The sequence below is a fragment of the Electrona antarctica genome (genome assembly GCF_951216825.1).
Source record: "Electrona antarctica genome assembly, chromosome: 2".
NCBI lineage: Eukaryota > Metazoa > Chordata > Actinopteri > Myctophiformes > Myctophidae > Electrona > Electrona antarctica.
In genome coordinates, this window is record NC_136807.1 from 33,064,327 (window position 1) to 33,081,131 (window position 16,805).

The 16,805-nt window shown below is 41.5% G+C and overlaps 1 protein-coding gene across 1 annotated transcript in view; it reads right to left on the reverse strand.

Moving 5' to 3' along the window:
• Positions 1 to 16,409, reverse strand: part of LOC306912495 (protein bicaudal D homolog 2) — a 28,403-nt gene extending 11,994 nt beyond the window's left edge. The window contains exons 1-5 of the mRNA XM_079488765.1: positions 16,247 to 16,409; positions 13,099 to 13,463; positions 5,119 to 5,331; positions 4,617 to 4,769; positions 1,257 to 1,760 (exon numbers count right to left, since the gene is read on the reverse strand). Of these exons, the coding sequence (XP_079344891.1) occupies positions 1,257 to 1,760; positions 4,617 to 4,769; positions 5,119 to 5,331; positions 13,099 to 13,359 (1,131 nt within the window). The 5' untranslated portion in view covers positions 13,360 to 13,463; positions 16,247 to 16,409. The remainder of the gene's footprint in view (positions 1 to 1,256; positions 1,761 to 4,616; positions 4,770 to 5,118; positions 5,332 to 13,098; positions 13,464 to 16,246) is intronic.
• Between the last annotated feature and the right edge of the window lie 396 nt (positions 16,410 to 16,805).

Genomic DNA, 16,805 nt, shown 5'->3' on the forward strand with positions numbered 1-16,805 from the left:
CATTTCATTGAGGAAAAGAGCAGTACTAAAAAGGTCAACGACATTCTTAATTTTCTAAAGTACGCTTTATTACACACCCTAACAGGTGTGAGCGATGCTAGATGGAAGGATGGGCGCGATGATGCCGCGTCACTGTGGGGGTTTGAACAAAGACGCAGTCCTCCGTCCGTGTCCTGAAACAGGATGTGGTCTATAACAGGAAGTAGCTGCATACATTAGTCATCATCCGTGTTTTAGAGGGGAGCGGTCGAGCAGGAATAACCTGTCTGGCAACCTCAATGCACTTAATGCATGTCCCGGGTATACTCCATCACACAACCGTGTTGCCTGACAACAATTGCTGATCTACAAGCCAACAAGGCATCACATTGTGAGCTTATAGATCTGTTTTGTCAGCAGCCACACAGTGTACCGCAAATAAGGCTTTACTCTGCTTCCTCAATAATGATTAAAAAAAACTAAAACCCGAGTAACAGCGTGAGCATACACAGTAAAAGTGTTAAACTCAGTGAGCCGTGGATGTTGTGGTGTTCCGCCTGTGGGTTCTGCTGAGCTGACATTGTAAAAATGTCATTAATGACATTCACATCTAGAGTAGACCACAAACATTTTTTATGTTCCTCTTCCTCTTTATTTTGGAGAGGGAGACCGGGAAAGAACTTACAGACATTTAAATAATAGCCTGATATATCACACTGAATGCTTCAGTCTGCCATTGCTGAAATGAAAGATAATTCCCACCTCTACGTTCCTCACCAGTCAACTCAGCTCCTGCACACACAGCTTAACAACAGCTCGTGTCATCTAATGACTAGTCATTAGATGACACCCCCGTTCCTCCCACCCCCCACGCTCTGGAATTGCTTTGTCAACTGGGAAAACAGCAGGTTCAAAACACAATGCCAGACCAGAGAAGCAGTCCACTCAGTAAAGAGGGGGGAGGTCTATGGTCTGGAACCACGCAAGTAATAAAAAGTGGTGAAATTAAATGCAATAAAAGCTAGTGTTTTGTGGTGGGTGTATCTTTGTCATCATTAGGACAACAGAACATTAAACATTTTATTCCATTTGTATCCTCTTGAGTAAAAGTGTATACTCTGGATATCTGGACGGACCACTAGCTTGTTAGGACTCTGGACAACCGACTTGGTAGGATTCATATAAAAGACGGACAACCAGCCTGGTAGGACTAAAAGGACAACCAACCGGCCAGGTAGGACTTATATGAAGGACAGACAACCAACCAACCAACCAACCTGCATGAGCTGCTGTTTGAGCTTCTGGCTGTCTGAGAAATGCAGCTCACTCAGCAGGTCCGATACCAATCCGGAGGTGGGCGCGCGCAGGAACACATCACTGTTCCTTGGCGTGGAGAAGCGCTGCTGGATGAGGCCATTGGACCTGGAGCCGCCCGAGTGAGGAGGCCGACCAGAATGGGGAGCGGAGCCAGGGCCATTGTTATAGCCACTGTCCTGGTCCTCCCCTCCCTCTCCGCCCGGACCCTCATCCTGGCTGTCGTCCAGCTGGTCCAGGTGGAGCTCCAAGTTCCCCACGGAGTCAAAGGGGTTGAGGGACAGGGCGGAGAGCTCGCGCCGCAGGCTGTTCTTCTGCTCGCGCTCCTCCTTCAGGGCTTCCAAGGCCTCATCCAGCTGACGCTCGGCGATCTGACGGAGGCGCGCCGCCTCGTCCAACTCCGCTCGCAGCTCGTCCTGTTCCTCCGCCTTCTGGTTCACCTCCAGCTTCAAGGTCTCGAACTCCACCTGGGAACAAAGCAGCACGCGTCAGGATTCATGGAAAAACGTTGCTAAAAATCCGAAAAACACAGCAGTGTGCAGGGACCTTAAGAGTCCATTTGGTTCTTCTAAACTAAGGTCAATCATTTAACTGGAACCCTGTCAAGAACCACTGGGAGTCCCCGGACCCTATGATAATTAAATACATTTTAAAAACCTGTTCAATGTTTCGGGAGCGGGCACTCAGATCTGTGAACCAATAAGATCCATTGCCTGTGTTTGACCGGCACCCGCCCCTCTAGACCAGAAATCACACAGGCTGGGGCACCAGAAGTATTGCACAAATGAGTTGCCATGTATTTCCGACTTAACCCAAGGGCACCGGTCCAGTATTACCAATTTTGAATAGTTTGTCGTTTAGACTCATCTGTCTCTCCCCTTAGCAGAAATCCTGTTCATGTAAATCAAGTACCTTGCTGTTGATTAGTCACGATTCAGGCACTCAAGGAGACGGGTAAAGGATATCAAGTTAACACATTTTGTGCCCAAAACGTCTGTGGACGTCCTGGGTATTACCGCACGTGCATAGCCCAAGACGTCTGTGGACGTCTTTCAAAAAAATAAATATATATATATATATATATATATATATATATATATAATTTTTTTTTATTATTTATTAAAAAAAATCAGAAAAATCAAAACACTTTTTTTTTTTTTTTTTTTTAACACATGGTGCCAAAGTTTGTGTTTTCGCCATATAGAATGCATTTGGCGTTTAAATTAAATAACTCAGAAACTATAAAACATTTCAAAGTAAAAAGTTCCAGCATGTGTCTCCACAGTCAGCTGAATTATAAAAAATGTGAATGGATTTTCTAGGTGAAAGTGATTTTGGGCAGTATTGCGTGGGCTCTCAATGTGTTAACAGGGAAGGCTTGAGACCCATATCAACTTTCCATGAGTTGACTGAATATAAATACGGACATATACAACATTAATCAGATTCCAGTATAACAGACAACGCAGTCAACATCAAAGGTGTGCTGGAGTTTCATCTTGATAAAGCTTGATGTCTATGAACACCAGGTCAAATTAAGAAAATAGATATATTAGTACTACTACAGTACACACTACAGTCAACATGCATGCTTTAAGATTCATGTTTTATGTTCAAGTATTTAATAATAAATTACTTCCATGTCACTGACTACATTGTATTAAAAAATTATCCGTTAGGCAGCATTTCTTCATAATTATCGGATCATTTGTTAAATAATTAAAACATATCTTTACTTATTAGATTTGAAAGGCCTTGCTGAGGTTCAAGTTGGTTATACAATAGGACACATTCAAGTTGAAGTATTCTTCAATTACATTGCTTGGTTTAGAATCTATAAACTAATAGTTTGGATTTTGTCCCAATAGATACCATTAGAAAAAAAGACTGGCATTTATGGATATATCATGGATGGATAGAAATCTGTCGCAATGCATTATGGGTTTACAGATTGCCTATTTTCGTGGTTAAGCTATATCTACAGGGAAACTGTTCGATATTCATGGCATGCACAGTCAATGTACACTTCAGCTTCAAACAAACAACACTGCTGCTCATAATATAACTGTGGCGAACAGCTTGAAAGTGGCGGAACACATACTTAGTCAAATATGTGCTGGAACTCCTTGTTCCGTTGTAAACAGTTTACGCTGTTGTTGGGTTACTGCAAACAACAAAGCTCGCTCTCACCCTCCAAGGAAAGGTCATATTTTTCAGGGTGACACAAACATAGATTTACGCACACTCGCAGGCTCATAAAGCCGATGGATGTCTCTTCGATGGTCCGACTGGATAATAAAAATGGATTGTCTGACACGATTTTTAAAGGCGTCTATTTTTCATGGTAGAGAATTCTACCATGAGAATTCTGTTCAGGTCAGGATACCAATGTCATCCAATCAGGAGAGAGAACTCATACTTTTGTCTTCAATGTTTGTGTTCAAACAAGTGAAATTGGAAGCAATGAGACAAGGAAATGAGCAGACAAATTTAGAACTGGGACACTATAAAATTGGAACTTTATAAATCATCTTTGTCTCTCTTGTTTGGATAAAATTGCTATCCTGAATTGAACATTAATTTTCTTTTTACTAAACATATCCCTTAAAGTACCTTTAGCCCAAGTCATTTAAAGTCATTCATAAATTCAACAAAAATAGGCCCTTAAATTACCCAATATTTAGAATATAACTCACACTGACAGCCACCAAGTGAAGCTCATCAGCATTCACAAGCACCCCCCTCGCACACACATACAAAAATACAAGATTCTCACTCACAGGCACGAACGCAGGCACACACACACACACACCCACACACACACACACACACACACACACACACACACACACACACACACACACACACACACACAGCGCTGAGGGTCCAGGGTCCATTTGGTTCCATTTTAACACTCCTAAGAGTTACATTAACAATGAGGTGTTGTCACAGTGTTTTTAACCCATTTAGACCTGGAACGCATCTGTGTCACCTTAGCTTTTGACCATTAACCATTCTCTTTAACCATTATTTAAAACGTTAGCTGTTGAAAAATAGCAGATCTACAGAGCTTGTAGATCTGAAAATGTGGCGCAAATCTTTGAATATATATATTCTTTCACAGCAGAACGTTTTTAACTGTAATATTTGCTTCTGGGGGGTCCCTGGAACAAAATATTTTTAGATGGGGGTCCGCGGCCAAATGCATATCATTCTGGGGGTCTTTGACATGAAAAGGTTTGAGCACCACTGACACAGAATCATAGGTTTTTCAGAAAGCCAAGACGTAGTAAAATGGAGACTGGGGCGAGGGTTTCACTGACCTGGTTCTCCTTGAGCACAGACACCTGTTTCTGCAGTGAGGTGTTCTCCTCCTCCAGTTCACCGTTGTCCTGTAGCTGACGCAGCTCTCGGACCTTGAACTCCTTCATCTCGTCCCTCATGTGGCCCTTCTCCGCCTCCAGACACTCGCACTCCTGTGTGGAACATCGATATGTAAAGCTACTGTATATCCTTTGTGTCACTGGGCTTAGTACGCCAAATATTAAAAACCAGTGGTTCTCAAACGCCGTACTGCGACCCACCATAATTATTGGCTATCAGACGCAGGCCATGAAACAAAAAAATTAAAAGAAAAGCACTAGTTACGGCTATGTGAAATAATTGATTCAGCACCCATTATGTATGAAGTATGTCAGTAGATACACAATAAAATCCTCAGTAACTCAGAGTGTACAAATGTAACTCAGAGACTCAAGAGAGTGTGCAAACTGTTTGTACATTCTCTCCGAGTTATAATAAACGAACGTTATCGGTCCACCGTACCTTCTTCAACTGGGAGGAGTCCGACCCGAGTCTCTCGATCTCTGCGTGGGCGTTTCCCAGAGAGAGGCGGGACTGTTTTAGTTCCGCCTGCACTTCCTCCAAGCGTGTCGCCATGGCAGCCTCCTTGGAGGCTGTCTCCTGCAGCAGACTCTCCTCACGGCACTCTCCATCTGCGGCCGCGCGCTTCTGACTGCTCACGGTGTCTGCGAACGCCTACGGGATACACCGGACAGAAGAATTACAATCACTCAAACTACCATCTGCTTAGAAACAATGGCTTTTGAGCTGTTCATGCTCATTTTAAGACAAAATCATAAGGAAATATAATATTGCCGCTGTCTTGAGGAAACCTTGTATGTCCAAAACTGTTCCTTTTCAGGTTCAAAATGGATCCAATGTTGTTGACACAAACCCTGTTGTTGACACAAACCCTTGTACTTTTCACTTGGTAAATATTTATAAAATCCACAAAACACACTCAATAACTTTCACTTTAACTTAAATTGCAGATCTACTTGCTACTGTACTACTGTTATACGACAAAGTAAGGTAACTTTTTTTTTTTTTAGAAACATTGAGATACAAGGTTTCAACAATATACTGTATAGGATCATACGTATATAGGATTTGACCTTGACCAGTATGAGCTGGAACCTGATTAACCAGCATTCTTGCTGCTCTTGTTACGCCATGGCTCATGGGACACGACACAAGTCGCCTTGAAGAGGGTCTGTCTGTCTGTGCTTAATCCACTAGACCAGTGTTTCCCAACCTTTTTTGTACACTTTTCATAGCCAAAAAATCCCAGGGCACACCTAGATATATGGGGGGGGGGTATAATTTATATATATATATATATATACTTTTTACACACACACACACACACACACACACACACACACACACGCAACATCTGCTACAATGTATTTGAAACCAGAACAAAATATTTGTTCTCATATACACAAGATGGCAAGTTTTATTTATTTAACAAAAATATTTGTAATATTTATATATTTTATTTCCTGACCTACCAATGCGAATACAATTGCTTTCATCACGTCACGCATGATCAATAAAGTTTGAGTGCATGCAGTGCACATAGCACACACAAAGTCACTTTCTGACGCCACTGCATGCTAGTGTCTGTGTTCTGTGTGTGCCCGTGTTGCTCGCAATCTGGACACGGTGAATCACACATGTTTGTTCACGGCAGTCAGGCAAGAAAGACTTCCTAAAGTTTCCATAAAGTTCACTTGAAAGTTACGTTTGAGAAACTTATATAATTATGAATTCACGGTATGACAACAGCGAACGTTATGGAACATGAAGGACCTGGCTACTGCTTCTCTCTCTTGTGTCGTCTCACTCACTCGTCTGCCGTACTTCTCGACATGAGTTCAGCTGTATGTAGCTCCGCCCTGGCGATTTGTAAACCCATCACTGCCGCTTTTGCAACACAGTGTGGGCTTGTAGGTTAGCTTAAAAGACAACAGCAAAAAGCAGGCTGGAACGCGCAGAGGCAAGCGGTGTTTTTTTTATACAGTATACTGCCAGGAGAGTAGGTGATCTCCTCATGTAAACAAAGCCTACATTAGCATTTCTATGGCCGAGGGTCGTTAGGCTGGTGAGGATAACAACAACCGCAGGAAGCCCAGTATCTATTGCTATCGGGGGAGGGTCGGGGTTACTTTTCTTCCTGGAAATAAAAACGTCTGGGTTCCGAGGCTACTTTTGTTCAAATCAAACGGCACACCTGGCCATTTCAAACGGCACACTGGTTGGGAATCACTGCACTAGACGACCAATCACCACCAATTATTTTGTGCACACACCAGTAGGCCAAGGAAGTAAAAAATAAAATTACCTGGATATCTTTCACATAATGTGAGTATTTTTGTGTGTGGATATTTGTCAGATATTGTGAATATAATTGTTTGTGCGTGAATACCGTATTTTTCACATTTTGTCTGCTGTCATCAGTATGACGTCCGAGATCCATAGAGGGGAAACGTTATTTTACGTTTGTACTCCATTGTGAAGTCATGTGATGTACTAGTGATTATTACCAGTATTGTTGCATAATATGATCTGATGCCACAATATATATGACACAGACAAGGATCTAAATCAACCAATCAATCGATCATTCAAGTTAGCCTTACATTTGTGGAACAGAATGCCTTGGAATTGAAGCATAGCAATGTTTAAGGTCATTGTAGGTCATCCGGGACAGGTCTGCTTTCTGTCCTCAGGACAGAAAGCACCACGTGAATGAACAAACTCCTAGAAAACTGAAGGTCTGCTAACTTTCAGTTAATTTCTATCAAAGCTAAAGATCTGTTTGCCACTGCCTTTTGAGATTATTTCATCATTTATCATTTTATTATTATTTTTGAGGGATGCTAGCCCCTCATATGTCCAGCTTTGAGTGTTTGTGTAAACACAAACATTGAAGACAAAATTGTGTAAACACAAACATTGAAGACAAAAGTGTGTAAACACAAACATAGAAGACAAAAGTGAGGACGCAAATTGTGATTGGCCGGCATGATTGGGTGGGAGATGTGCCATTGGTTGAGAATGAGATGATGTATGATGACGTATGATGATAAGAGCGCCCCTCACTTCACACGGGTGTGATGATGATCTATGATGATAAGAGCACCCCTCACTTCACACGGGTGTGATGATGACCTATGATGATAAGAGCACCCCTCACTTCAAATGGGTGTGATTTTTAGAATGCATTTCTTTTGTACTCTCTCAATGTTTAGTCACAGTTCCTGAAATGTGCCGTGCCTTGCCTTGCCTAAACTTGCCTTGCCTTCCCAAACAATCATATACAGCCACTCCAGTTGCAAATAATAAGATAGCAGACATGTCCCCCCTCCGAAAAAAAAACCTTCCCATTCACATGTGAAAACTCAAGAGACATTTTCCCTCGAGTTTTATTGAGTTTTATGTGATGTTGTTTGCCATTTTATGGCAAATGTCAAATAAACTTCACCCAAATTGAGTTTGTGTAAATTAGATTTGGCTGAGACTGAGTGTGTGTGTATGTATGCAGGCTGGTTGTTAGCACTCAGCAAAAAACAACAATATCCTAGATATACTACACTGTAAAATCCTGAGTGTTATGATTTACTCGGAAGCAAATGCACCACTTAAGGGTCCATTTGTAGACTCTCATAGTGTTATAACAATAAATTACTCTTCATGTGACCATTTGTCATGTGATATTTTTATTTTATTTTTATTTTTTTATTAGACGCGCATAGTTAAATTAACACTGATGATTTACTGTGTAATATGCACTTCTACACAATTCGCTGTCTTCAATGTTTCCGCAACACTGCCATTATTATTATCAACATGCATCAGTAACTCTACTGCTACAAATATAACCATATACCCATATAAGGAGCTCAGTGAAATGAACAGGACATTAAATGCACTCAGCTGAACACCATATTGAGGTTATATAATTAATTACGCCGATTTACTACACATAACGTAACTGTTCTGTGCGTTGTTATATACTATATATCCATGTGTGCTTGGGACTCTGCAGGCTGCTGAACTGGCAAGAAACGAGCTTCCTGGCAGATTAAGTGAAATAGCTCAAAGTCTTTTACCACTAATTCTCTTCCAACGTAAACAGCTTTGCTCAGCATTTGGTTTTATAATGTTGGAATCTGCCAATTTCACTCAAATTCTGGCAACTGTTCATAACTCAATGATGTGCATTTCCACATAAGCAAAACTCTAAACCACTTAAACCCTATAATATACATTGACCAAGGTTCCTCAGGGGTCTATACTATGCCTCATTTCCCCCAAAAAATTGCAGATCTTATTGAGCTTGTGGTTCGGCTACTTTCTGCAAATGTTTGTGTTACGACATGCCCAGACTAGGGACGCTAGGGTACATACGCCGCTATGTAGTAAATTGTTGTTGTTTTCTTCTTTTGTTTTACCTCATAATCTGTTCACGTGATAGATTAGTATCTGATGTGATGACTGAATTCCCCTATAGCTGCTGAAGAAGGCCCAGCAGAGACTTTACTTCCTGAGGGTGCTCAGGGGGAATAACATCACATCACAGAGACTGCTGGTGTCCTTTTATCGGTGCGCCATAGAGAGCATTCTAACATACTGTATATGCGTGTGGTACACCAGCTGTACAGTAGCTCAGAGGAAAAAGCTCCAGAGGGTCATTAACACGGCACAAACGATTGTTGGCTGCCCTCTTCCCACATTGGAGGACCTACACAGATCCCACTGTCTCAAAAAAACACAGAACATTATAAAGGACACTTCGCACCCCGGTCACTCACTGTTTGAACTGTTGCTGTCAGGTAGACGGTACAGAGTGCTCAAGTCAGGGACCAGCAGACTCAGTAACAATTTCTATCCCACAGCGGTAGCCACACTAAATGCTGCTAGGAAATGATCCGTTGCACGTTGCATGTTTTATTGTGCTGTTCTAAGTTAAGTACAATCAGGGTTTGTGCAATAACAGCTGCAGTTAAGGGTGTACTGTGCAATATATGTCATGTGCATTGGAAATAGGGATTTGTGCAATAACATGAAGTACGGTTATGTGTGTGTTTTGTTGTATTAGCTTTTATAGTTTTATATTCTAGTTTATGATGCACTGATCGGTTGGCACTTTTAATTTCGTTGTACTTGTTGCAATGACAATAAAGATCTATCTATCTATCTATATAACTCTGTTTAATAATACCTGCTGCTACAAGACATTAAATATTATGCTACTTTTGCTTTACGACCCAAATAATGCTGATGATTGGCATATCTCTTGATGAGCAATGTGTATTGGCCTACACGAAAAATGGAAATGTAACTGATTTTCAATTTGTTTACACAGCCATTAAAGGAATGTGATGTATTTTTGTTATGATATTAAACATAGTATTATTAACGTGTAGTAAAGTCTAATCAGTGGATGACCATCATGAAAACGTCTGTACGAGAATAAAACATAGTCATAACGGCTGTGACACGAGCGGGGTAGAATGTAATCATGTATTTATGATCCATTTACAGTATCCTGCTGAAACACAGGGAGCACAGTTAGCTGGCTAATGTGTCTATCACATAATAACAAGTTTCCCAGTTCAATCTCCTGTCCATCTGCACACTGTATAATTGCACACTGTATAATTGCTTGATAAAGCCCTAGAAGTGTGGAAACGTTGAGCCAGAACTAAAAGTTTTTGGAGCTTAAAAACAGCATACTGAATGCTGATGTTTTTATCTTCTTTTTCATCTGTCACATCTAAATTAAGCCAACATGCTGACAATGTATGATAGACCTATTACTAGACAAGAAGAATACAGGCTACTCCTTCCATCCCAAGGAAATTACTATTCCCCCGACAGCTTCAGTGACCGCATACCATTTAGAGTACTAGATCATATTTCAAAACTATAAAATTCTGTGCCGCCCATTTCCTACAACAATAATGATCCTTATATGCCTCCCGTCTGGGCAGCTGTAGCTGATGGGGGTTGCCTGCCGCCTGGTAATCAGAAAGAAGGTCACAGGTTCACCCCGGGCTCCCCCAGTAATAGTATACATGTTAAGGCCTCCACAACATGGCATCACGACGTGGTGGTAAGCGCTTCACCGCTCACCCGTCCCAAATACATCTCTCTGATTTACTACCCACCGTTTCGGTGGTCACCTAAAACTAGGTGAGTATGAATAGGCCTTTATGTCCCTGTGCAAGATACATGGATTCAAGCTAAAATAAATCTCACGACTCAAAATATTTGTATCACCAAGTCATATTATGCTATTTCTGAAACAGTGTGAAAGGAGCCCCCTACATACACTAGCGCTGTTTCCTAAACAATGAATTAACACAATACCAGTATGTATGTTATGTTTTTGTAATATTGTTCCTGCTCAGTACTGTACTGCCAACCATGTAAGGAAATCAAACTTTTGTTTTATGAAATATCCTAGAAAATACTTCAAATGCTATAATCTTAAAATATTATATATATATATATATATATATATATATATATATATATATATATATATATATATTAATAACCGAAAATATCTACAAGCTTGAGAGCTGGTTATTTTTCGCTGCACAACATGCTTCCATAGAAGACATGCTGGCTTCTATGGAATCCGAATGACTGAAATCAGACGTGGCGAAACTATAATCCATGAAGACACTTAACCTCAAACTGTTCTCCTCCCAATGCTCCCATGCACTCATGACCATCAGCTGGGTGAAGATGAAACTGAATTGCCAAATCAATAACATTTTACCGTTGTCTTCCTAATCTACTATACCAAGGGATGAGATGAGATTTCTCAAAAGCCTAAATGGCTCAAATAACAAATGTATGTAGTATATTTCCAGGCTTCGTATCTTTTGCCCAGTAATATTGTCTGCACTGACAATCTGACACTGTGTTTGCACTCAACGGGAACAACAATTTAAAAACACTGAAAACACTGACTGTGATGCTGACTAACGGACTTGTGAGCCTGTTTGACTGCAGCTGAATACAAAACACTGGATTCATTATCGTATGACATTTCAAACCAAGGCCTGACTCATCACTGGCTCCTTAACACGTTTACGAATTAACTGGTTATATAAGGGTCACGAGTCAAGATTCATAAGAAACTCGAGGCCAAAATCAGAACCGTTTATCTGAAATCATAAAACCTTGCTGAATCAAAGCCTCTGTAAAGCCACCGAATAAATTAAGAATTTCTGTCATAGTCTACTGGATGAACCACACATGGTACTACTCATACACGGTAAACGAATTGAGCTAGCTCAATTGAGCCAATTGTTTCACCATCCTGTGGGCATTCGATGACACCAATTAAAATCACTGGTCATTGGTAGAATGCAATCTGGACTGTAGTTATTATTTTGTTTGTGTAATCCTGATGCTAGAAAATGAAAGTTGAATATGAAGATGAACTGTATAGTCATAGTGTATACACACTACTGTCATAACTATTAACTATCATAGCCCACACCACACAGTCAGTTGCAAAATACTAGTCCCAGGATTATGGTCCAAAACCAGCCACTTTGCATTACTTAATGTATGTTATTTATACTCCATGGTACAACGTACATATTTCAGTCAGTAGTCAATGATATACAGACGGTGAGATAATTACACTATTCATGATAGAATAATATGTATTACACAAGCATAGATCATATAATAAATATAATTTCTTATATCACTGATAAACAGTTACAGTTACTTCAGTTCTGTTCTAGAACATTCATGTTTGATTTACAGACCACATGGTACAAGACATGTATACTGTTTGACATGAAGAGAAACAAGCTAATTATTTATAACAAGACAGGGTCTAATCAGGGACGGATTAACCCCTGTGTGGGCCCCTGGACATCTTTTAACCCACAACGGGCAGAACGGGTGGGCAGAGAAGCCAAAAACACTGCTCTGGTTTTAAGGCATGTGTGGGTCAAGAAAGCACCAAGTAGACATTGTATCATACAGGATTTCAAAAATACAGATTTGGGCAACATCCATACATACAGCTACAGCACTTTACATAAGGCAGCATGCCGTAAAACAGGAGCAGAAATGGTAAAGATAGCAAAACTGTGTGGTATTGTAAAATGCGTAAAAAGTGTCTAACAGGACAAATCGAATTGTTAAATGAGAACATTGGATTCAATTATGGATACTGCCACTGATTAGACATCCCTGTGTGAGTTATCTACAGCAGTAGTTCTCAAAGTGGGTTCTTGAGGGGGGTTCCAGGGGGTCCCCTGCTAATTGTTTGGTAGTTAGGACTACGAACCAAATGAACCCTTACGGGTTCATTTGGTTCCATTTGCATGCTCTCTGAGTCTCCTTGGAATGAAAATGTTTGAGAATCATGGATCTATAGACAGACAGCAGGGGAGGGGGGTAGTAGTAGTATCCTACCTCTTTGATCTGTTGGAGCTCATGTTTGAGGCTCTCGTGTTCCTCCTCCAGCTGGCTGTGTTTGGTCTTGAGGGCGGCGCTCTCCTCCAGCACCACCAGGCCGTAGCGGGCGGCTTGGAGCTTCTCCTCCGTGGCCTCCTGGAGCTCCAGCGTCAGCCGCAGCACCTCGCTCCTCATGTCCCCGCTCCCCATCAGAGCGCCCCCCTCCTCCCCCTCCTCCTCCTCCTCGTTGCCCATGGGGTCTGCCTCGGCCTCCAGCATCCTCCTCGACGTCTAGCCTCTGTTGTATTCCAGCACGAAAGCTCCACAGTGGGGCCTGCCGCCTTGTTTTCTTTTAATCCTCACGCTGTCCACATCACTCCACGCTGTGCAAAACACAAAGCTCAGTGTTATGAAATATAATCTGGTTGAAACCATTAAGTCCTCAGGCCGATTGTACAAATGTCATCGGTTTCCTGAAAAACCTGTGTTGCTATATCAGTGGTGCTCAAAACCTTTTCATGTCAAGGACCCGCAAAATGATATGTATTTCGCCGCGGACCCCCATCTCAATACATTTTGTGCCAGGACACATTTTCAGTTCACGTTTTTTGAATAGCCAAAGTATACAATAATGCTTTTAAAAAAATGACACAGATGCTTTCCAGGTTTTAATGGGTTAAGCACCCGTGCCCGCCCCCACAAGACTAGACTTTGTTTTAACCACTATCAACAACACTGGCATCCCCGTTTTGGGCATGTGTACATTGTTTCGTTGTTTTGGGGGTATTTATGATGATGATGATGAAACACATGAACCCTAGCATCCTAAGTACCTAACATTTATTGTCTTGAAATAATTGTTTTATTTACTTATTCATCATGACTGTCATTTGTGTTATATTCGTGTTATGACATGTGTGTAAGAAGAGCACAGACCAAGAGGACCGAATAGAGCGCCGCAGTCCCGGCCCCTTTCAGAACGACGAGGCACCAGGAAATAATTCCCCATTTATTTTTCCCATAGACGATTCAAAAAATATTCATTTAAAGTAGGGATGGGATATTAATCGTCAAACACATCGGTATGATTAATCGGTCTGTCTTTACAGATAAACAAGCCCAAAGTAACAGCTTGAACAGATCAACAAGCTCACAATATTAAATATAAAAGGTATTTAAGTTCAATCTGACTTGCCTAAGCCTGAGTGCAGACACCCAGTTACATGTATTTTTCAGATCATATCGACATCGGTAATATCGGTTATCGGCCATTAACAGCAATTAATTATATCGGATATCGATATCGGCTCATCCCTAAAGATATTTAAGCCTCGGACAAAGCCAACAGCCGAGTTGACAAAACTTTTTGAAACGCCCATGGGAAAAATTAATGGGGAATTATTTCCTGGTGCCTTGTTGTTCTGAAAGGGGGCCGGGACTGCGACGCTCTATAAGTCCTGGACTTTATTGTGTCAAATCATTGATTGGTTATAACTTGTGTTGTTATATTTCCTAAATCCTGATCTGGGCATGGTGAACATTTGATCAAAATAGGTGAACACACAATACCGATCAGATATTATTTTCAACTAAAAGATTTGGTGCATCAAGACTATACAATGTATTGTGAGCTTGAATTTATAGTAAAAACGCTACATTTTAAACTGCCTGGTCATTTGATAACACAACTTAAGACCACTTTTCAACCTATCTTCATATAATTGGTCCTCACTAATGATCATGATAAAATAGCACCATTCTTGTCTACTCAGTCTGTGCCTCATAGGAGGGCTGTGGGCAGTTCAGAAACCCGTCCACCAGTGACATCATCGGTGGGGAATCCAAGCTAATAGAAACTGCAGGCTTTCTATTCCTGAAAAGTTGCAATGTGAAAAAGGAAGCCATCGTTCTCACGATAATAAAAATGTAAAAAAACATTGTTTTAATCTTATTGTGGTGGACAGGTTTATAAACTGCCCACTCCCCTCCTATGAGACAGACAGAGTAGAAAGAAATGGTGGTATTATATGATAAACATTAGTAAGGAGTCGGACCAATTATATGAAGAGATAGGTTGGAAAGTGTGGTCCTTCAAGGACATTTTTCCCCAGGATCCTGGCTTGCAGGTGCTCCATTAACTCTGATTTCGATTAATGCTGCCTGTGTAACCATAAACACCATTAGTGTGTCCACTGCATAGCCTAGGTCCACTGTCCATGAGCGCGCGTCCATATCATCCATGATGATAGCAGGCAGCTAGCTTGTAGTGAGCTAATTAGCTCACTACATATTAGCCCCTTAGTTAAACATTAAACAATCAGTGAACTGGTGCTAAAGGTGGAGTATCAAGACATTATAATATCACACAATTACAAAATAAATAGAATATAGAATAAAATATCTGATCACACAATACAAAATCAGCATCATTGACTCAGAATGATGCAATCTAAGCCAACCACGTTTAAATAAGTTATCGTTTATGCCATCTGAATTACCCATTTTAAGTGAATTATTTAAATGAAAACGAAATCCATGTTTCGGTCAGTTGCCAACAAAAGGGACAGATCTAACGGTAGATCCGTTCTTTTTGGAGGGGCAGGTGGGGCGACACCGCCGCACTACGCGCTGTAAAACCAGGCATAGATAAGGGTACGCTTGATTAACCAGCCCATGGAAGCCTGGATTCACACTCGATCGCACGCGCACACGTTCGGTGACGTTAAGCCGGGAGGGAGGGGCCGCTCGCCGGGGCGACGCGGGGCCCCATATCCATCACACAGCAGCAGCAGCAGCAGCATTGCTAGCATTACTATGGCATTAACCGGACAACACATGATGGATGGATCGGATGGGCCGTTCGTTCGGCCCGGCCGGCTGTCCCGACTCCCGACACAACGTTATAGCACAAAACAGCAACACCCCACACCGGGGTACGCTAAAACATCAAGCCGTTATAAAAGCCAACATCAGCTTTAGCCGTCTCTCACACTAATGCAATAACGTTACATTTCCTTATTTCTACGTATCTTACTCCCCCTGCCCTGTTACTTTACCCAGAGACGTTACCCACCTATACCGTACCGCCCGGGATACCAGTTTATTTGTAATCAGACTAAACGTAATTGTTATTATTATTTAGTCCAAATGAAAGCTAGTTACTCACCAGGATGTGATGTGGTGATGTGTGCGGTGACAGCCGGGTACGGTCCGGTACACACAGAGAGATATGATCCCGTCTCTTTCTGTTGCTCCCTCCCCGCTTCTCTCGTTTCTCTCCCCGGTGAGAGCTGCGTACAGTGTGATGTGCTGTTCAACAACGAGCTGGCTCTTTGCGTTCATGCGGAAGTGACTCACTCAACCATTGAATCTTTCTCATGTCCAGCAGGGGGCGCGGTTGCAACAATAAAGTGTGGAGATTGCCCTACTTCACTTTACTACCTCCTGATAGAGGCACAGTCGCACAGATATGCGGCTATGCCCTTGGCCTTGAGAATGATGCATCATCTATTTTTGGGCGGTCAAGGGGGTCCTTGTTCACGACCAGCTAATGAACATGGCCATGGGCCAACATATCTAATATTAAATTAGTAGAAAAACAGTTAAAAGCATTTAAATAAGTCTTGTGTTGCTTATTATAAGTTAATTGTTGACTATACAGTCTTTCTGAATGTCTCAGTTATGTATGTGGATTCATCTCATCATGTTGGAAGTGTGTGGACACT